Source organism: Leopardus geoffroyi, chromosome A1 (assembly GCF_018350155.1).
Source record: "Leopardus geoffroyi isolate Oge1 chromosome A1, O.geoffroyi_Oge1_pat1.0, whole genome shotgun sequence".
In the NCBI taxonomy this organism is placed as follows: Eukaryota; Metazoa; Chordata; class Mammalia; order Carnivora; family Felidae; genus Leopardus; species Leopardus geoffroyi.
The window spans coordinates 80,010,625-80,032,349 of NC_059326.1; the positions used below are offsets into that span (position 1 = coordinate 80,010,625).

Below are 21,725 nucleotides of genomic sequence, written 5' to 3' on the forward strand. Positions count from 1 at the left end.
TAACCCCACCCCGCCTCTTGCCACATGGCCACCACCAGGCTTATGACTCTGGGGCTGCGGATGGTCGGGTCTGCACGGAGAATGGGGCAGACCTACATGCTGAACCGTGGGAGGGCAGCTGGCTGGGAGCCCTTTCCCCTCTGCAGCTTTACGTGGGTCATTCTGCCACCGGCTTCCTGGGCAGGAACTCCCAACCCTGCGGAGAGGATCCCTCTCGTGGATAAGGCCCAGCTAGGCCCAGCTGATGGCTCCCCAGCTTCAGACAGCCCACAGACACAGCACTTCTCCAAGTCTCCATGTTCAAGGACAGATTTCCTTTGGATAAATCCTGATACTGAAACATTATTTGAGCCCACGATACACTCTAGCACAATTCTCGGAATTTCAGCACCGCCGTGAAGCCGGCTGGTGGAGCCAAAGTCTCAAATCGTGCGTAACACAAAACGAGCAGGAGGACGGTTGCAGGGGAGCGCACAATATGGACGTGTGATTAATCAACATTGGCAACGAACAGAACCCTCGATACTTTCTGACCTGCAAAAATCCACTTTGTACATCAACTTGGAAGAAAACAAAAAAGGAATTACAGAGAGTTCTTCACGAAATACTTTCTAACAGAACCATCATTCAAAGCAAGAATAACGTGAAAGAGTCCTAGGTGTTGTCTTCATAAATTTAAACTGCTCGCCTACAGCCATCTAAGCCAAACGTCCGACTTCACCCTTCTAGTGGGAAAAACTTTCTAAAAAGCAAAATCAAGTGCTGACAAATTGTTAGCAGAAAAAAACAAATACAAAAACAAAACGACAACAACAAAAAAAAAACACTTTAAAATCTTCCAAAGGCCCCTAGGACTTGTAAAATTTCCTGACATGTCTCCCTAATTGCAGCTGAATACTGCGGACAGCGGACATGCTCGAAAGCCATAAGCAGTAGCCAGGATCTTCGGCGGCAAACGTGTGCTTCAGAATTTGCTCTTATGCTCTCTCTGAAAAACCAGGCTAACATGCTTTCGTTAAGTCTCCCTCTGAAGCAGGCATCTGCTCAAAATACTTTGAAGTGTAAATATTTTAAGCCATTCCCCTGAAGTAGTCAGCTGCCCAAACTGGGAAGAGGAGAAACAGTGTGATACCATTTTCCCCAAGTGCTGTGGATGTATTCTGCCAAATCCCGTGTATACATTTCCTGGTAAAGTTGACCTTCACCCACAGCTTATGTCCATTTTCCCAGCAAACTGCAACCAAAGGCCGTTCGTTCTCTGGGAAACATTTGTCCCTCCCGGCCTCTATTAACTCATTCAAATTTCAAGGAGAAGATTCAAATTTCTGGATGGGTTCTCCTGTAGCCTCCCCCCACCCCCACCCAGGAGCCCTTCACTCACATGCACTTTTGTCCCCCTCCAGCCTACACCCTGGTTCTCCGCCACCTCCCCGGCCAGGGTCCCCGCCTCCGGGAAGCACCCAGTGGGGCTCAGAAATGGATGTTCCCATCTGAAATGTTTGTATTCATACCCCACCCCTTACCATCCCCCAGCACCCGACACATCCCCGGATCTCAGCCAAACATCCCTTCCTTGGGGAAGACCTTTTAGATGCAGGTGATCTGAAGAAGACAATTGCATCTAACTAATCCAGCTCAATTAAGAAGCAATAAACAAAGGGGGAATGGGCTTTTAGAGACGCGTGTAAAGAAAGCCCCACAACTCTGGTTTCCCACCACAAGGGGGCGCTAGGGGACTACGCTGTCTTCAAATTAAACCCTTCTGGAACCTGAAGCCTTCAGCCTTTTTTACTATTCATCATATTAATGGCCTAATATTAAATATTCAGTGCTGTTGAAGATCTTAGCATGGGCACAGTTCGGAGCAGTCAGTTTGATAAGGCCTAAAAGATACAACACCCAAGGAAAAAGAGAATTTTACTTAGAATTAAAAATGTAGGGGCACCTGGGTGGCTCCGACTTTATCTCAGGTCATGATCTCGCGGTTTGTGGGTTTGAGCCCCGCGTCGGGCTCTGTGCTGACGGCTCGGAGCCTGGAGCCTGCTTCAGATTCTGTGTCTCCCTCTCTCTCTGCCCTTCCCCTGCTCACGCTCTCTCTCTGTCTCTCAATAATAAATTAAAAAAAAATTTTTTAAGAATTAAAAATGTAATTAAAATTAAATATGAGACTAGTAGCCTGAACATGAAGGCTATAACATGGCAGGTGAGTGTTGATGAACCCACCAGTAATAAGAATGGTGGCTAGTTCTCAGTTTGCTTCTTCCATTCATTTTATAAACTGAGTACTTGAATCGAACAATAATACAGGAAAAAAGTAAATTCAGCTTTCTAAATGATGGCATGAAAATAGCATACACGGAAAAAATTTTAAATCCCTACAAAACATTCATAAAACAGGTAGAGGCTGACAGGAGAATTTCTTTAAAGGCTTTTCTTTGGTCCCTTCTACTTCATGTTTATAGGAAACACATACATAAGGTGATTTAATCCATTCTGCTGATCTTTGCCATTTGTGAAGGCAAAAAATTCATCCAATTTTTAATGGCTTCCAAAAAAGATGATTAACATCTCCCTTGCTAACAACTTGATTTACTGACATGGAGCTCGTGTGAAAATCAGAACCGTAAATGCCTGTGCCTAATCCTACTACCTTCTGTTCTGTCTGTCATACACAGACTTAAAGATTGTGTTTTAAAGCAGAAAACAGTATAGACATAAAAGGTAGCTCTATTGCGGCTCGGACCCTCACCATGGCTGTGGACGGTTGTGCATGTTACACACTGCAGCGAGTACAAGGCGAAATCCAGCTGCAGCTCAGCACTGGCCTGGCAAGGGGAGGGGGCGCTGGTCTAACAGGCACAGAGCTGGGCAAAACTCAGTAGCAGCAAAGCCACCAAGCTAGAAATAGACCCTACAAAGGGGTTCTGTTTATGAACGAATGCTTACAAAGCTGCACTCCGGAGAAAGGGAATAATCTTGCCTAAGAGGAGCTGTGCTTCCACTCACCAGCACAAGTGCCTTTTCTTCTTTTTTTTTTTTTTTTAACATTCCATGGGATTTATCAAAATTCTATGTTATACCTTGAAGATTGGGAGGAGGAGAGACACCGCAGGAAAATAACTAATTGACAGCAAAGTAACAAGGTTATTAAGAAGTAGCAGAGGTAGCAGCTCTGGAGGATGTGGACAGAAAAAGTACATCTTTTTCTCAAAAGACACTTTGCAGGGCGCCCAGGGGGCTCAGTCAGTTAAGCGTCCAGCTTCAGCTCAGGTCACGATCTCATGGTTCGTGAGTCCAAGCCCCTCATCAGGTTCAGTGCTGACAGTGTGGAGCCTGCTTGGGATTCTCTCTCTCCCCCTCTCAAAAATGAATAAACATTTTTTTAAAAGCAGATACTTTGCTCTGTTTTCACTATCGCCAACCACCTTGAGATTTGGAGAGACGGCTTCCATGTCGTCAGCAAACTTGAGAAAGAGCGATCAGTGCACGAAACCTAAACAGCCTTGGAGGGTTTTCATGTTACCATAATGAGGATGTTATTCACCTGAACCTGGAAATGTATGTGGGTGTGTGACACAGCCCTGGAAGTGCGTGCATCCTGAACAAAATCGGGACACATAAAAGTCAGGAAGTGCCACAATCTAGGTCAGGCATTTGTGTGTGTGTGTGTGTGGTCTGTGTTAACAATAAAAATGAAAAATGCAAAAGAAATGCCTTGACAGTAATCATCATAGTTAATAACATGAAAGGCACGCAAGGTATCGGTCAGGTTTAACCTTCAGAAAAATTGCCAGTTGTCCGTTAAGAAAAAAATTTTTTCTGTTTTTTCTTTAAAAATGTAGTTAAGGGGCGCCTGGGTGGCGCAGTCGGTTAAGCGTCCGACTTCAGCCAGGTCACGATCTCGCGGTCCGTGAGTTCGAGCCCTGCGTCGGGCTCTGGGCTGATGGCTCAGAGCCTGGAGCCTGTTTCCGATTCTGTGTCTCCCTCTCTCTCTGCCCCTCCCCCGTTCATGCTCTGTCTCTCTCTGTCCCAAAAATAAATAAACGTTGAAAAAAAAAAATTTAAAAATGTAGTTAAATGCAACTACCTATCAAAAGTAGGTTTTACGGGTGTCCCTGCTCCCCAGCACCCAGCACAGACAGCACATAGTAGGTGTTCACTAAGTATTTTCAGGAGTGAATCAGGGGACACAAAGTATTAAAGATTCCAAGGAAAGGGGCACCTGGGGGGGCTCAGTGGGATGAGTGTCCAACTCCTGGTTTCAGCTCAGGTCATGAACTCACAGCTTCATGGGTTCGAGCCCCGCATCGGGCTTCACGCTGATGGTGCAGAGTCTGCTTGGGGATTCTCGCACTCTGCCCCTCCCCCACTCATGCTGTCTCTGTCTTTCTTAAAATAAATAAATAAACTTAAAAAAAAAAAAAGATTCCAAGGAAATAATATAATACTAAGAGGACACAGGGTTAGAGATCTGGTTTCCAAACTTGACAGAAACACGTGGCATGGTTGCTCTGCTTTGGGGCACCTCCTACAGTGAGGGCACTGATAATGCTGCATATTGGGGAGAACCCCGGCCAACGAGCCAGAGACTGTGTCTGTAGCCCCAGCCCCCAAGACTCTCTGAGAATCAGGCCGGCCGGCCAGAAGATGGGACGACTGAGTCACGCTGGATCCTGGAAAGGATCACATCGTTGGGTATTCCCTGACTTCCCGCTGTATTCAACACTGGACCCATGATTCGTGGACCAACCTGGTCTGGCTGTTGTTTATCTAAATACACAGATTTTGCACTTACTATCAAGATTTCTCAGCCCATCCAGTCGACTGCATTTCCTATAAAAGCCACACAGTATTTTAAAAGAGAATGAAAAGGCAGTGTCGCCTTTTTCCCTTCCCAGTGGTCACGACCCATGAATTATCTCACTCTTATTTCTGAGGCTAAATTTGACAATGGGAAATAAAGATTTTTTGGGTATTGAAAAGATAAGGCAATTTGTTTTTCTTTTTTTTTTTTTTTTTTAAGAAATTCCTCACTTATCTTATGCATAAGGTTTTTTTTTTTATTTTTCCTCAATGAACACATCTGATATTCATTCTTTTCCAGCTCCGGACACTCTGTTTATTCTCCCGAGTCTGTACAGCCACCCCGTGCACCAGCCCCAGGGCCCTGCTCGCAAGTATCCGATAACACACACGTGTTCTGTTTCCTCATCCTCCGACAAAGCTGCCTGGCCGTGCTGCATTGCTAACAATGTTCTCCCCCAGCACGCGGCAATAATTTCAAGACGTCATTAATCATACTCAGCATCTAAAAGATAAGAGCAGTTCCAAAGTGGCTGAAACATGACAACTCCATTTTGCCCGTATAATGCAATGCCATACTGGGAGGGCCTGAGGTTTCACAGAACCCACAACTCACTGACCCTCGTTAACTTGGAAAAAGGGGTCAGATCCATCTGAATTAGTAAATAACTGCATTTTAGCCTATTTTCAGTAAACACCATTAATTCTTTTAAAACATAGCCACTCAGGGAAAGAAATGAAGCAAGATACAGAAGGGTGTTTGGGGGGTCAAGATTTTGATCTGACAACTGAATAGCTACGAAAAGCGTACAAGTGCACCATCAGTACAAAAACCACGGTGCGGAATTAACGCAACAAGTAACTACGTCTTAAGTACTTGAAAGCAGCCTTCCCTGAGAAGGCAGGGTCCCTTCACCACAGGGTTGGTCACAGAATTGGCAAGCCTGTCTCCAAAAGATAACGTGGAGATTATTTTAACCCAATAGCCAAATCACAGCAAAATTGTAAGTTAGTAGACTCTTATTTAATGCCATTTTTACTCTATATATTTTGTAGAGGTTTCTAAGGTTGCATTTACAAGATAGTTTCTTGCTTTTTTATTCTAATTACTTAATGCCAATAGACTAAAATACTATGTCCTTTGGCTAGGAGACAGGATGCAGAAATCTGCCTAAATTGCATTACAGTTTGTAAACTGGAAAAATTAATGTTCTCATTTAAAAAAAAAAGATTACAGGCACGCCTAGGTGGCTCAGTTGGTTAAGTGTCCAACTCTTGATTTCGACTCAGGTCATGACCTCACAGTTCGTGGATTCGAGCTCTGCAACGGGCTCCGTGCTGACAGTGTGGAGCCCGCTTGGGATTCTCTCTCTCCCTCTCTCTCTCTGCCCTTCCCCTGCTCCACTTTCTCTCTAAATAAATAAATAAACTTAAAAAAAAAAAAACAGATTACAGATTGTGGAGTTCAACGTGTGACATTTTACCTTGTATTCCATAACTAAATTTTTAAAGAATCAGTTACAGGATGGATGGCCCCGAGTGTAGACGTGACAGAGAAAGGGAGAGAGGGAGGGAGGGGTGCAGGAAGAGGCATGCCAGGCCACACCTGCTGCCAGGGCCCCTCCGTTCCGCACGCCGGGGGACATACAGCCTCCCACACAATGACCGAGGCGACTTCTCCTTGACACGAGGACGCTGGTCAACCAACCACCTAAAGTGGCCTCCCCTTGTCCCTGCCCCAGATGTAAAATGGCTAATTTTGTAAGATTTCTGAGGTCCCATGGGAATTTCTAACCAATGGGAACCCACCAGGCATCCTCAAGAGAATAAAGAGGTTCCAAGCTCCATGCTTCTCTACAGGAAGAAAGAGCACCTTTTTTGTCAGAATCAGATGAAAAGCTATCATCTGACAGCTATTTGTGCATGTGTAAACACCGAGGTTGATTGCTGCGGTGCAGAATTTCTGAAGAACAAATACAGCAGTGACAGGCACTGGCCCCGTTTCAGGGTTCGTGAGGAGTCTGTGGATGGCTGGGGCCACGGCCCACCCGTCCTCCCGAGCCCCTGGACTCGCTCTTTAAGGGCCGAGCCACCTGGGCGTCCTGGCACCCCCCCCCCGCCCGCCCGCCATTGACAGTCCTGAATCAGGGAACAGGCATTGTTCTTGATGGAGTGAAACAACCACAGCTGAATGTCTTAACTGCCGAGTAAGCGACAAAGGCTTTGCTTCTGAAATGAGATCACCTACACTCCTTCTAGAACTCGTACTCAATACATGACGGAGCATGGGACACCCTCAGGAGAGGGGGCTGTGTCAGGGGCAAAACATTCAATGGGACAGAAAATGACATGTGTACATTCCTATCCATCGTGGAGCGAAACAAATTCCTTTTTAAAAGAACAGAAGTTTATGCTGATTCAAAAGGGCACATGCACCCCAATGTTCACAGCAGTGCTAACAGCAGCCAAAGCATGGAAGAAGCCCAAATGTTCATTAAGTGACAAATGGATAAAGAAGATGTGATGCATATGTACAATGGAGTATTACTCGGCAATCAAAAAGAAAATCTTGCCATTTGCAACAACGTGGATGGAACTAGAATGTATTATGTTAAAAGAAATGTCAGTTAGAGAAAAACAAATATCATACGATCTAACTCATGTAGAATTTAAGAAAGAAAACAGATGAGCATAGGAGGAAGGAAGGGAAAATAAGGTACAAACAGACAGGGAGGGAAACCATAAGAGACTCTTAAACACAGAGAACAAACTGAGGGTTGCTGGAGAGAGGTGGGGGGGGATGGGCTGGATGGGCAACGGGCACTGAGGAGGGCACCTTTTGGCATGAGCCCTGGGTGTCGTATGGAAGTGATGAATCACTGGGTTCTGCTCCGGAAGCCAAGACTACGCGGTATGTTAACTAACTTGGATTTAAATAAATAAATAAATGGAATTTTAAAGTACACACCCTGAGTAGGTCACTTTGCTCGAAGCATCATTTGGTGTGTAGGTTGGCCCTTAAGGTCACAGGAAGGCACCTGTTTCACTGTGTGTTCTACTGTGTGTCCCTCAGTGAGGCAGAGAACCCGGAGGGGACTATGTCCCCAGAGTCTGAACAGCCCCCTAGGAGGGGAATTTTAACGGTAAATTTTCTAAGACAGACCCTTTGGGGCAAGAGTACAACTTCATCAAGGCAAGAGAGTGAGGTGTGAAAGGAGATTAATGGCTGTTGCCAGGAATGTTTTCACAATTACGATCTTCCTCACTCCTGGGGCTTGGTACCTACCCCAGAGCAAGAGGGGACGCGTGACCCACTGTCGCCAGGCAGGGACAACCACCACCACAGGTCTTCTAGAAAGTCGCACATGACTTAAGCACTGGCCCCCGGCCCCAAGTTAGATCTCAGAAATACGGAGAACCGAACAGATAAGCAAGTGGAGAAAGGAAAGGCATCGAGGAAGCCAAGACGGCCTTCGGAGCCACGGGAACTCTCACACGGGCACCTCGAGCTCTTTCAAAGCGGAACAGCGGGAGAAGAACCCGGAGGCAAACGGGGCTCAAGAAACTCACATTTTCACACCAGCAGGCTCGAAACACCCAGGCTGAAGGCTACACCAGATACAGCCGCCGAGCCACCATCCCCCTCCTCCGCAGACCCCCAAGCAAGCATTCGGCATGGCGGAGGGTGTACATCAGCCAGTAAAGGGACAAGCCGCTGGGGGCCTGACCTTCCTTCGCTCGGACTGACCGGGTGTCCTGATGTTCACCACAGGCCAGAGCCCCTGCTGCTCACACGGCAGCTCACTGCAGCAAGGTCGGCAAGGGCGCAGCACCGAGGGGCCTTCGGCATTTCCAGGGGCGGCCTGCCCATGTTTTGACCCAGATGTCCTTTCATGCCCAGGGGCCGGTGCTTCCTTTTGGAGATTTCGCCTTGGAAACAGAATGACCGTCTGGTTGAGAAATGTGCACCCAATCACAAGACCACAGGGCGCACACAGCTGGCAGACATCCTCCTCATGTGCGCACATGTGTATATATGTGTGTGTGCACGTGTCAGTGTACGTGTGCATGTATGCACACGTGTGCACATGTGTGTGTGCATGTGTCTGCGCATGTATGCACTGTGTGCACACGTGTCGTGTGTGCACGTGTCTGAGTGCATGTATGCACATATGTGCACACGCGTGTGTGCCCCACTGTGTACATGTGTGCATGTGTGCACATGTGTGTCTATGAGTTCATGCATGCATGTATCTGCACACGTGTGTGTATGTGTGTGCATGTGCATGTGTGTGCGAGTGCATGTGTGCGCCATGCTGTGTGTGCACGTGTGCCTACGTGTGCACCGTGCTGTGTGTGTGCATGTGCACATGTGGCTCACACGCACATGAACACAGACAGGAGGTGAGCAGGAGGCAGGCCCCAGGAATGTGTGCCATGTGGCTGGGGAAGGTGAATGAGGTGTTCCTGGGCAGTGAGCAGACAGGAAGAGCAGGAAGCAATGGGAAAGGACTAGAAACCTGTGGCGGGAAGGAGGGGGAGAACCAAATTTCTAGAAAGAAAGACAAAAGAGGCACCTCGTGCCCACACAGCGAGTTGTGAAAGCACAGCCCCCCCCACACAATGTCATGTGCTCAGAGCCCCCAGAGGGAGCCCCACGCCCTGCGAGGCCTCAGCTCCTGTCCTTGCGGCCCCAGACCCACAGGGGCCCAAGGGGCGGAGTTCCTGGGCACAGGTCAACCATCTAATGTCCACTGCTCTGCTTCATGACTGCAAATCATACTTCAGAATACTATTCTTAGCTTTTACTGGAAGCTTTTCCCGCAGCCAGAGAGCACTTCTGCCCTGGCAGGCAAGACATTCAACAAGCTGCCAAGTCACTGTCACTGGTAAAGAACCGCGCGCCCCACATCCAGAGGGGACACAGAGCCCCGGAAGGCAGGACGCCCCCAGGGGCCCTCCTGACACTGCGGGGTCGTGGCCTCCCTGCTGGGCTCCCAGGGTACAGCCTGTGTGGTCTCGAATCCGCCAAGGAGGTGCTGTTCTCCACCCGGCGCCTCCGTTCTGGGCCTGAGCCACCAAACGCCGGCAGCACACCGGCCAGGGCCGGAGGGTTCCGCAGCGATGCTTACAGCACGCCCTGGACCAGGAGAAAAAGCGCTGTGTCCCAGTGCACAGGACAGCGTGGCCTCCGGGGCCTCCCAGGCCTCCCGGGTTGCGAAGCAGACAGTGTGGGAACAAACTTCGTCTGGGTTCCTTCCACCCTCGTCCCTGAAACACAGACCAGACCCGAGGCGGGAGGCCCAGCCTAAGAAAACAATAACTCCCAAGGGCTCACGGAAGGACACACATTCTGCTTCTGGCCAAACCACTTTCATGAAACTGTGTCCCTTAAAGATTTGGGGTCTCATAGGTGGAAGTGAGAAGATAAGAGGGGGATGTGGGGGGTTCAGTAGCCCACGGCAGTCTCCCAAAGTGTCCAATTTTCCACCCCAAATCTGAGCAGATGTGAAACACTGGGGGTCTAAGCCTTGTGCCCCGAGAGTGCTGCCTGAATTTGAGGTGCCTGCTGGTGAAAAGCTGGGTTTGCCTTTCCCTGACCCGAGACCCCAGCTCATCTCTGGTCCCCGGGGGGCTCAGTCTCACAACCCTGTCTCCCCCAGAGCTGGTAACAGACTGTTCAGTCCAGGGTTTATTGGTGCTATTGCTTGTTTAACACTTCCCTCTGCCATGAGCCCGTGTCATGCCTGTCCTGCTAACCACCGCCTCCGGCCATCGGCACACTGCCAAGTGGAACAGAAGCCCCCAGAATGAAAGGCGGATGGGGTGGGGTGGTGGACATTGTTTTCTGGCTCCAACTGCTCACTGGATCTACTTATGGGTAGACTTAATTACTTACTTCCTTAACCAATCTTCCAGGGAAAGCCATTTCCAAATCACGCACATAGCCATTCCCTAAAGGTCTCAGAATTCACATCAACTTACAGCATAGATTTCTTGCCTAGAATCAGTGAACTCACATATGGCCCTCATGTGCTATGATGGGACATCCATAAAATATGTCCGGATAAAACCTCACGATCACATGGGATGTGTGTAAGAGATTCGTATCTGTCTTTATTACCAGGAGCACCTTACATCCCTTTGGACGCTGGTCTGTAAGCACAGTGTCCGCACAGCCTCGTGCTAATGAAGGAGAACCCCCACCGAAGGGCTTTAACTGGGAATGAGTTCATGGTGGCCTCGTAGCAATCAGCCAAGACTCATTCATTGTTAGCTCCCCGGATTCCCCTGTGAAGAAATGGAGAGTCAATGAAATTTTGGGCCAGATAAGCATCGTGCATTTGCAAAACTATGTGGTTAACCAGCGGAGGCAGCTAAGCCACCGGGGAGACGTGTTCGAGCCGTACCTTTAACGTTTCTAATGGGTTTGCCAGAGGGAAAGAAGACACGGGGGCACCACTTCCCGGGGCCATCTGCTTTGCTCGTTACCTCTGACTAATTCTTCCTTTGTTTAATTGCACATTGTGCTGAACCACTTCACAAGGACGAGGGTTCTGCTAAGATCATTTTTGCGGGTGCCGTGTCCACGCCCACACTCCATAAGCACTTCGCATCATTACGTGCCATCTAGAGACATATTCGCAGTGCTCGTGTGTTCCATGTTCAGCGACAGAAGTCCAAATGCCCCGTTCGCATTTATCAGGGCCTGTTTTAAGTTGCCTTTGATCTTGAATTAAAACACACAGTCTCATTTGGCTCCTTCAAATAGAAAGCTATGGTTCCTGACAACCAATGTTTCCTCAGGATCCTATTTACAAAAACAAAACAAAACAAAACAATTTTTCCCCATCAGTCATCAAGATGAGGGCTATCAGGGCCCAGCATCATGACAACAGCGCCCACTCGCTCACATGAGGTGTTCTAGGCCTTAAAAGTCACAGGACACAATATTGCATTCAAGACATTGAATTCCTACTCCTCCTTCTAAACATGGAAACAAGATCAAATCACTATTTTTAAAGCTGTGCTCGATGAGGTGTGTTCCAAATAGAGGTGCAAATAGAAAAACAATGTAGGTTTAGGGTTTTTTTTGATGATTGTCATCTATCACGAGTTTCACAAGCCCCAGAAGCACATGACAAAGGGCAGACTTTATGCAGCGGAGAGAAACAGGCAGAGGGGTGCAAGGTGGGAGCGCATAGCCTGCGTCCCTCCTGCGCTAGGGGAGGCCAGCGGGTACTGAAGTGGTGAAATATCCATGAGACGTCCACGGTGGGGCTTGTGTGCAGAATAAGATAAAGCCACTTAACGTGGATCCGTTTTCAGTGACTCCCCTCTGGAATACTGGTAGTATCTTAACCCTGGGATTCAAACACAGTTTTTAAAGCTCTTTGTTTTCAAAGCACTATAAAAAAGACAAAAGTAGGTGAATGTGGGAACCCATGTTGATTCTCACGAGGACTCTGCCAGATGAGTCATGTGTAATATGTGGAAATAGGAACCATCTGGAAAAAATCTTGGCATTACAAGACACCACAGAAAACATGGAAAAGGAAAAGAGGGTGTATTAGCCCACATGATCCGCTAACCGGAAGAGAAGGAACATGCCATGGGACCCTGCGGCGAATACCGATGGCTCCCAAAGTGATTAAAGTAGACGCTTGGGGTGTTCGATCCCTCATGTGGCAAAAATAAAGGACATTTCTCAGAAGTTCCCCTTTTACAATATCTAGAACAGGGACAGCTGGCTGGGGGCAGGGATGAGCCTGGACAACGCCTGTAATTACATGCACATCAGGAAGAGCAGTTCACAAAACCCTGTAGCAGTATCTGGGCTGCGTAAAGGGAGAATTCTTTCCCCTTACGTTGTAAGGGATAAGGATTCTGGAAATGGGTGATGAAATCAGGACACTGACTAGAAACTGGATGTATTTCCAGACAGACCTCCCAAGTGAGCCCATCTCATTTTTCCTCCACCAAAAGCATCCAAAAGCTACAAACATGCCTCCTAACAATGGTTCTGCGCTGAAAACATCCTAACTTCTCTTTAACTGAGGCTCTGGAGAGCTTCCGGCACAGGTGTAACCGGTCAGCGTCTTTGGCCTTGCAGACTCCACCTGGGAAGAGGGGTCTCCACATCTCTCTATATGTCCAGGAACCCTCCCGTAGCTGGCCCCCCCAGCAAAGCCTGTCCTCGTACTCAGGCAACCTTCAAACTCAGCTACTGCTAAGCAGACACATGCGCATATGTGACATGTTCAATTTCCTGAGTGCTTTGGCTCACAATGCCTTCCATGTGCCCCTGTAGCAGCCCTGGGAAGCCACAAGTCAAAGGCCACCTTCCTCTTCCTGAGGGTAACCTGGTCTAAGTAACTGCATGAGATACACTCAGCTCATGGTAGATGGTGGAGGTCACACCAGAAGGAAGGCTTTGATTCAACAAAACATTCTTCCCTACAGGCTGTCTCCCATCCGAGAGATAAAAGGGTCTATGACTGAGCACATCCGGGGAACGGTACGTCATATGCCTCCCATTGAATGCTCACAAACTTATTAAAGATCCTAAGTCATTAAAGCTGATGCTCTGGCCCAGAAACAACAAACAAGCATTTAGCCATAACTCAGTGTTCCCCACACTCATTTGTCCTTGGAACATTTTCTCTGTTCCATCCCAAAGGAAACATCTATTAACATCTCAAGATGCTCTGAGACTCATGTTTTGGGAAGGGCCAAACTACACATTGCCTTTTAGAAATGCTCAGAACACTGATAAAAATAAAGATATCCAATCAGTCTCAGTAATACTGGAAGTAATTTCAAATACGCTAACCACAATTTTGTTAAATAAACCTCCTAATATTTTGTAGTAAGTAGCACTCTCTTCTGCATTTTGACTTTATAGACTAGATTTCAAATCTTATGAGTAGAAAAACGTATTTTTTTTCAATCTACTGGATTTTAAAATTCTCCCTGATCCAAATGCAATGCAATGCCTCTCACAGAGTAAGTGCTTTGTAAATAAATTGTCGTTATTATCAATAATTCATTACTAGTAGTCCAAATCAGTTCATTTATCTAGTTTCAAAGATTTATATAAAAATATTTACTTTCATTTACTTGAGGAAAACATTAACGAGGGATAAATATGACACCGTTAATATTTAGAATGATGGTTAATATAATTTAATTTATGAGAAAGGGATTTTCAATACCCTGACAAAAGAATAATAGAAAAATAACATATAATATATCTATTATTCTATGCTAAGAGTGAAAAGAGGGCAACTGGTCATAATATAAAGTACAACATACAAAACACCCTATTATTTTTTATTTCGTAATGAAATCATGGCTAAAAATATGTCTGTCATTAGCCATGAATAAATTAAAAGACCAATGAAAGAAATATATAAATAAATGAAAGACTGTTGAATTCCCAAAAAATACTAACACAATGTAGTCCCTGTCTCAAAAAAGAATTTCACTTAATACGGAAACACTAGTAAACACGTGCCCCACGGTGGTGGTCGTGAGAAAGTGAGACCCTTCGTCGTAAAGGTGACTGAGGTCCTGAGGCATTTCTGAGGGCTGTCAGGGGCACGGGCCGGTGTCTCCAGTCCCCAGCAAGCAAGGCCTCTGCCAACAGGAGCCGATGGGAAAAACCAATGTAAAAGGGCACGCAGAATCAGGAAGGCGGGAAAGTGTTGCCTGTTCTCTTGTAGTCAGACATGATTACAATCAGCGCGTTCTTTACACTTTTTCCTTATGTACCGTGTGCCCTTGAGAGAAGGACCCTGAAAATGCTTGTTTTGCTCTCTCGCAAGGTGCCTGGCAAAGTAACGGCTGAGAAGTGCGTGCTGATTGATTGATTGCCGCGACTCTGAGCAGCCCGTGGAAAACAGAGACAAGATGGCTCTTCCCAGATGTCAACGAGGCCATGAATAAGCTGATGACCCTAGTCTCTGACTACATCCAGAATGTGTAAGAAATGTGGCCATATTTACCTCCTGGGAAATCAAGGAGGTGTGCCCAATACATAACAAAGTCACTCCCTTTGGACCAGGGTGACAGATTTCCTACAGGACAGAGAATGCACCAGGACTTCCTGGAGGAAGGGGTCCCAATGCTGGCCAGAGAAACCTCCCTTCCATACGCCCTCCCCTCAAGGCTTTATTCTGAATGCCGTATGAAATGAACACCCTCCGGATGGGAGCGAATGCTGGTTATTTGGGCTGGACTTCCCCCAGCCTTCCTCAGGTGGGGAGCGGGACTCGGGATGTGGCCACACGACCTCTGACCTGCTCTGTGTCACAGACAAGGTGGCTCCCTGTGCTTGTTTGTTTAACCCAGTGGATGCTCATCTGGAACTGGAACTGGGAGGTCTGCCCGTGGCCCCAAAGGAATACGTCCATTTCTCTGTGGTTCTCCAGCAATCTGTTCCATCACCACTGCCCAGAGAAAGGCTTTGGAAGGTCCGCTTTCCTAGGCAGGTGGCCAGCAGAGCAGCATACCCCACGTGGACTGAGTTTTAAAGCAACGGGAGCTTGCTCAAGACTTCAATATTCTGAACCCCGAATTCCTCTCCTTGGGATCCCCCAGATCAAGATCCTCTTATCTTGAACAATGGAAACTGAGAAGTGCTCTGACCAGTGCCTTGCCTTATATTCCCTAAAAGAGATGGGGCCAGTTCAGTGGCTGTCAATCCAGAGCGATTCTACTTCCCCTCCACCCACCCCCCCCCCCGCCCCGTCCCCTGTGGAAACATCTATCTGGCCAAACCTGGAGACCTTCTGGTTGCCACAAATGGGGGAGAAGGTGCTGGTGGCATCTGGTGGGCAGAGGCCAAGGATGTTGCTAAATATCCTGCATGCAAAGGAACCCCCCACAACAAAAACTAGCCCACCCAAGATGTGAATAGTGCCAAAAGTGAGAAACCCTGGATTCGCTGGTTTCTTCAACTATAAAACAAATATAAGAAGAAGAAGCATTAAAAAATTCAGCACTGCGCCTGACCCAACATAGATGTTCAATACACGTTGACCCTTTTCCTTGCTCTGACATTCCAAAGCCAGGATTTTCCTCTCCTGCCGAGATCGGCTGTGAATGGGCAGACACTACAATTTAACGTCAAGATGTAGACAGACAGGTTTATATGGCGGCCCGATGTGGGATATATATTGACTGTGTGACACACATATGGGAACTAAATGGCTGGCGAAGCCCCAAACCATCCGCCGTAATAAAAGAAAAGAGTGTCCCGCAAGAAGAGTGACGCGAACTTCCTCCCAGATTTCCAGGGCCCAACACAGAACGCCTTCCAGATTGGCCAGACTCCTCCACCCTTCCAAATCAGATAAGGCACCCATTTCAGCCCAACAGAAATTCCATTTTCAAAGTTCTCTGCTTTGCCGGTGATCTGGGGCTGTCCTCGCTGATGACGCATCACACTGTGCAGGACCCGCGTGCGGAGCGGGGCTCTGACTCACAGTCTACCCAGCGACCACAGGACACGGGGCTTCTTCCCCACGCTATGGCAAGCAGCGAGGCATCAGCAGGGTAGAGTACACAGAGGAGACACCCACACAGTTCTTGTTAGGCGACAGAAATGCCACAATTCTGTTTCATGAAGACCCTGCTTCAGACCGTGGTGGGGAAAGCTCCTTGCCAGAGTCACCTGATTAGGAACCATCAGGCCTTTTCAACAATACGTTTGTCAACTGGCCACAAGAGGCATTTTCTCAGATGAGCGTGGGTAAGCTGTGTGTGCGTCCTTATGCCTGTGAGTGACCCTGCTCCCTAGGCAAGCATGTCAGGTGCGTGAGTGGACACAGAATATGTCTGCACCGCACTTCACCGGGAAGAGGTCCCTTTTTTCACAGCCCCGGGCCATCTCTGGGCCACGGGGCCGCTCCTTTCTGAGAACCGGGGCACCTGTTTTCTCTGCGCCCCCTGCAATTCGGCTGCTTGCTCCCCACTCGGCTATCCGCCTCGTCTGCACGCCTCTCACCCCTGGTTTGGTGGGGAGCTCCCTGTCTTGAATGCTGCGGGGTCGCGGAAGAGAATGCGTGCTTTACATCAACAGGGGCTCCCGGGGCCAAAACATCTGAAAGACTTCTTCTGTAAGCTCTATGTTGGCAAAACACAAACATTCCCAAGCAGTTCCCAAGCAGACAGCAGTAACTCTTCGGAATGTGCTGCCTTTCCTAATATCTCACGGAGTTGCGAAAAGCAGGTTCTCAAGAAAAGAAGAGCTCAACTTTTGTCTGTTTCTGAGTAAGCAAGCATTCAAAACGCTAATCAGGTTAAGCAGCCACCGTTCCCACAGGGCTGAGGCCTCCGGAGGAACACCAAGACACCGGTACAAACCCAAAGTAATTACCTAAGAGAAAGCACCTGAAGATACACGTGCCAGCCAGGGGAGTGGGGAGACAAACATCTCCGAGGACCCCTGACGTCCTGCGAAAGCCTCGTGAACGCAGAGCAAGATGCCCAGGGTTAGCCTGATGACTGAGATTAGAACATACCCAAAGACCCCCTACATTGACACTCACTTATGGCAACTGGAGAATAGAAGACATTCTGCCCAGGAATGACATCTCCCTCAAACACGGGACTTAGCCAGAAAAGGTTTGGCAGCTGAGACCGGAGACATTCCAGGGTCTGCCGGTGGATTCTAAGTAGTCAGCATGTGAAAGTTTTCCTCGAGGAGACGTGGAAAAGACATGTGTCAGAAACAACGATTTCCACATTTCCAAGGCGGCTGACACTCTGTCCCACTTAGGTAACTTTAACTGTCTCAGAGTTATGTGGCTCCTACTATCTATTTTTAAAAAACAGGTCAAAATTCATCTGACTTGCAGGCATTTGAGAATAGCAAAATAACTCAGGGGAGAAGCAAAGCCATCCGGCAGGAGCTCCAAAGCAGGCCGGTGATCCGAACTGCTAGATCTAGGGGCTGTGATTCGACACCCTTGGCTCATTTTGCATTTAAACCCCGTTAGTATGCCCAGGCCTCACTCTGAGAATGGGCGGGGGGCGATGGCGGTGGAGAAGGACCAATTCCTGTCACTGACGTGCCAGCTGAGAATAAAATCCTCTGTTGTCTGACCTCGGGATGGGAGGGGGAGGGGAGGGGAGGGGGAGGGCATGACAGGGGGAACCACGTCTGAAATCCCGGCTCAACCACACTTCAGGTATTCCAGGTCATTAACACTGACCGACATCAGTTTCAAGACAATGAGTGGAGGTTAAAATGTCCTCTTTCCGTGGGGGGCGGGGGGGGAAGGACCTCTTCCTTGGTCATGTTATGTGAAACGTGGGGCCTGAAATATTTGTGCTCAAGACACATCTTCAATTTTTGTTGAAAAGATATAATACTAAACCATTTAGCTAGATTTCAAGGGGCCTTCTGAATCCATGGGAAAACTACAGTCTTCTAAAAGATTAATTCAGAATGGTTTAACCTACAGCTTACAAGTATTTCATTTTAAATAGTCTTGTTTTAGGAATAAGATAAAAAATCCCAAGTGGGCAGAGACAGGGTGCTGAGGGGGCAGGGCCGGCCAGGAAAGGTCACAGAGGCCCTGGATCCCAGATGTCTGGTCCACTGGCTGGGAATCTTCTTGATGGTCAGCAAGAGGGGAGAGCAGAATTCTACTCTTCCCACCCCCAAGGGGGCGCTTTGCGGTTTTCTGATTTCAAGGCTCAGGTTGGTCTCAGTGGGAGGCTCGCCTGAGACCACATCACAAGAAAGGGGCACAATCTAATGGCACATCTTCGCCCTCGATGCCTCCTCCCTTTGACCGTCCAGTGCCCAAGTGGGAAGCAGGCATGTTTCCTTGTCGAGATAAACACAGACCTGGCCTCACCTGAGTGTACCAGCCACCTCAAGGGTTCCCTCAATGCTCAAGGGTTTCCTCGATGCTCACTTTTGAAAAGAAATGTCTAAAGACCCTTTCCTTGCGGGGCTGGGTGCTAGATGCTGGCCATGACTCAGAGGTGACCCCCGCCTTCTCTAAAGATATTTAACCAAATCCGAACTAAAGTGAACCAAGTCCCTGAGTAGCTGTTCTCAAGTCACGGAAAACTCAGCCAAAAATACCTGGAAAGCTATATCTAGATTATTCTGCCTGGTTACATGTTATTAATGGGTGGATTTGGGGTAAAAATGAAAATGAGTCAGGCTGGAAAGCATATGCATGAAATAGGAAGTCTGAAAAAGCAGAGCCATGGGCGGGGGGCGGGGGGGGGGGGCCACCACCGGAGTCTGCAGCTGCTGGATGAGAGGGGAGATTGGGAAAGTCGGGGGAATGGACTCCGCTCTCTTTGAGAGTGAGACTCATTACCGCCACCTCCCCTCCAGCTCCTGATGCTTTAAGTTACAAGAAAAACACTGTGATGTTGATACAGGCCTTCAGTTCCTATTTGTTGACATAGGAAAGTTCTACTTTTTATAGTTTTAAGAATGTCTTTGTTAGCTCAGTGTGCTTATGTGTAAAACTCAAGTTAGATCAAAAGAAAAAAGAAAGAGACAGAGAGAGAGAGAGATTCCTTGTGGTATGAACATACTTTCCTCCACTATAAAATAACTCTTGCAAATGCACACTGGAACTAGCTAGAAAAACTTCCCAAATAAGAAAATGAACAGACCATGAAGGTGGATTATAGTTGATACGGTTGATAATGAAAGCTATCAATATATTTTCACATACTGCATTTGTTCAAAAAACTATCCAGGGGCACCTGGGTGGCTCAGTCGGTTGAGCGTCCGACTTCGGCTCAGGGCATGATCTCGCATTTCATGAGTTCAAGCCCCAGGTTGGGCTCTGTGCTGACAGCTCAGAGCCTGGAGCCTGCTTCGGATTCCATTTCTCCCCCTCTCTCTGCCCCCTCCCCTGCTTGTGCTCTCTGTCTCTCAACAAATGAATAAATGTTAAAAAAATTTTTTTTTTAAAACTATCCATTGGGGCTCCTGGGTGGCTCAGTTGGTTAAGAAGGTAAGCGTCCAACTTCGGCTCAGGTCGTGATCTCACAGTTTGTGAGTTCGAGCCCTGCGTCGGGCTCTGTGCTGACAGCTCAGAGCCTGGAGCCTGCTTCGGATTCTGTGTCTCCCTCTCTCTCTGCCCCTTGCCAGCTCACACTCTGTCTCTCTCTCTCTCTCTCTTTCTCTCTCTCTTTCAAAAATAAACATTAAAAAAAAAAAACACACAACTATGCATTAATACTGGTACCACCAACTATGAGTGTATTTAAAAACTAATAATAATGTTGGTACTTTAGCAAGTAGCTAAAAAGAAACCAAACCATTTTCTGTACAGTAAAATTCTCTGAATTTCAAGAGTGCGAGCCTGTGACCTGATAAGCCTGCAGCAGGCCATGAAGTAGAGAATGGACATCCAGGCCTGGCTGACACCCTCAGCACCCGAGGAGCAGACAGTGGTCCATGGGCCTCCCTTGCTCCATACACCCCCGCCTGCCTCGGGCCCCCACTCGTCACAGGCCAACTGGCTTACTGGCCATGTCTTCTCACGGCCACACCTGATGTACAGAACCACACAGTTTCAGGGTGCTGCACTGTCCCTGGGGAAACCCAGGCAGACACCCTCTCTCCAAACAACTGAAACGCGCAGATTGATTGCCCTCCAGAGAAAAGGATTTACCCAGGTCTGTGATTCTTAAATGACAGGCAGGACCACTTGCTTAGAAAAATATAATTCAATTTACATTTGGGGAACAATAAATATTTACTGTTTTTGTAAATAATTCTGGGCCAGTGTGGGGTTAAAAATACTGATCTGAAGACTTTAGGTGCAATAGAAACTTTTTCTGTTTTGAGAAACGTGCTAAGTTTCGTTCTTACACATGGGTTCCAAAGAATACTACTGACTTGACAGGTTTTCTGCCAATACACGTGTCCCTTCTTGAGTCAAAAAAGGAAAGAAACCAAATCCATTTTTCTGCATTAACTGCCACTAATTATCACAGTCTTTGGGGAGCTGCTGCTGAGATCCCCTAGACATAATGTTAAGCCTGGTTTTGCTTCATTTGAATCACTCTGGGGAAATTATCAAAATAGTAAGTAATAAGGCTTTAAGATGAACTGCTGATGATTTGGTTAGGTTTAATGCAGTGTTTCATGATTTCCATATCGATGGCAATTCAAAACAAACTGTTACCATTTAAGTTTTGGCCACTTACCTTCTGTCCCTTCACTCCATGGCAGTCACACTTCCCACAGCCAGAGCCAGCACAACCGCCCTGGAAGGAAGAGAAAAACGTCTTTAAATAGAAGAACTCTTGCAAATTGAGGTCACTTTTTGAATTGAAATGATTTTGGCATCTTCACCTATTTATGGGAAACGTCCTACCCCGTTATGAGGAGTACGACCTCAAAATGTGAGATCTGCACTTGCTCTCATGGGGTTATCATGTACGTAGCCTCTGGCTCCTCTCTCTTGCCCTCATAGATGAAATAGTAATCCTGGAGTAGAGCAAATCAAAGCATTACTTGCTCCACAAACTGAAGCCTTCTATTTATACTTTTTGGAAACGCCTCTCCAGGGATGATTTTAACAGGACATCACCCATATTTGCAAGGCTATGATACTGATTAAGGAGTTTCAGACCAGAGACCAGGGAAACTGAGGCCCCAGGAAAGCAGAGTCCATGCTTTGTCCTCCAAATTCCCAAGGACACACAAGTATGCAAAAAATGTTTGTGCAAAGAGGAAATAAATGAAGGAGCTTATTTTAAGCCCAACCTTAGAGAACTGACTTTCAATTCAGTTAAAGCTTGAATGAAAAGAACCCAAGCATGTAATAAAAGCTGGAGAAGAGGAACATTCTCCAGAATAGGTCACATATTAGGCCACAAACCAAGTCTTAACAAGTTCAAAAAGACTGAAATCATACCATGTATCT

The 21,725-nt window shown here is 47.4% G+C and overlaps 1 protein-coding gene across 1 annotated transcript in view; it reads right to left on the bottom strand.

Annotated features, from left to right (window-relative positions):
* Positions 1–21,725, bottom strand: part of COL4A1 (collagen type IV alpha 1 chain) — a 155,764-nt gene that overhangs the window by 70,169 nt on the left and 63,870 nt on the right. Inside the window, exon 2 of the mRNA XM_045482033.1 lies at positions 21,004–21,063. Coding sequence (XP_045337989.1) covers positions 21,004–21,063 — 60 coding nt within the window. The remainder of the gene's footprint in view (positions 1–21,003; positions 21,064–21,725) is intronic.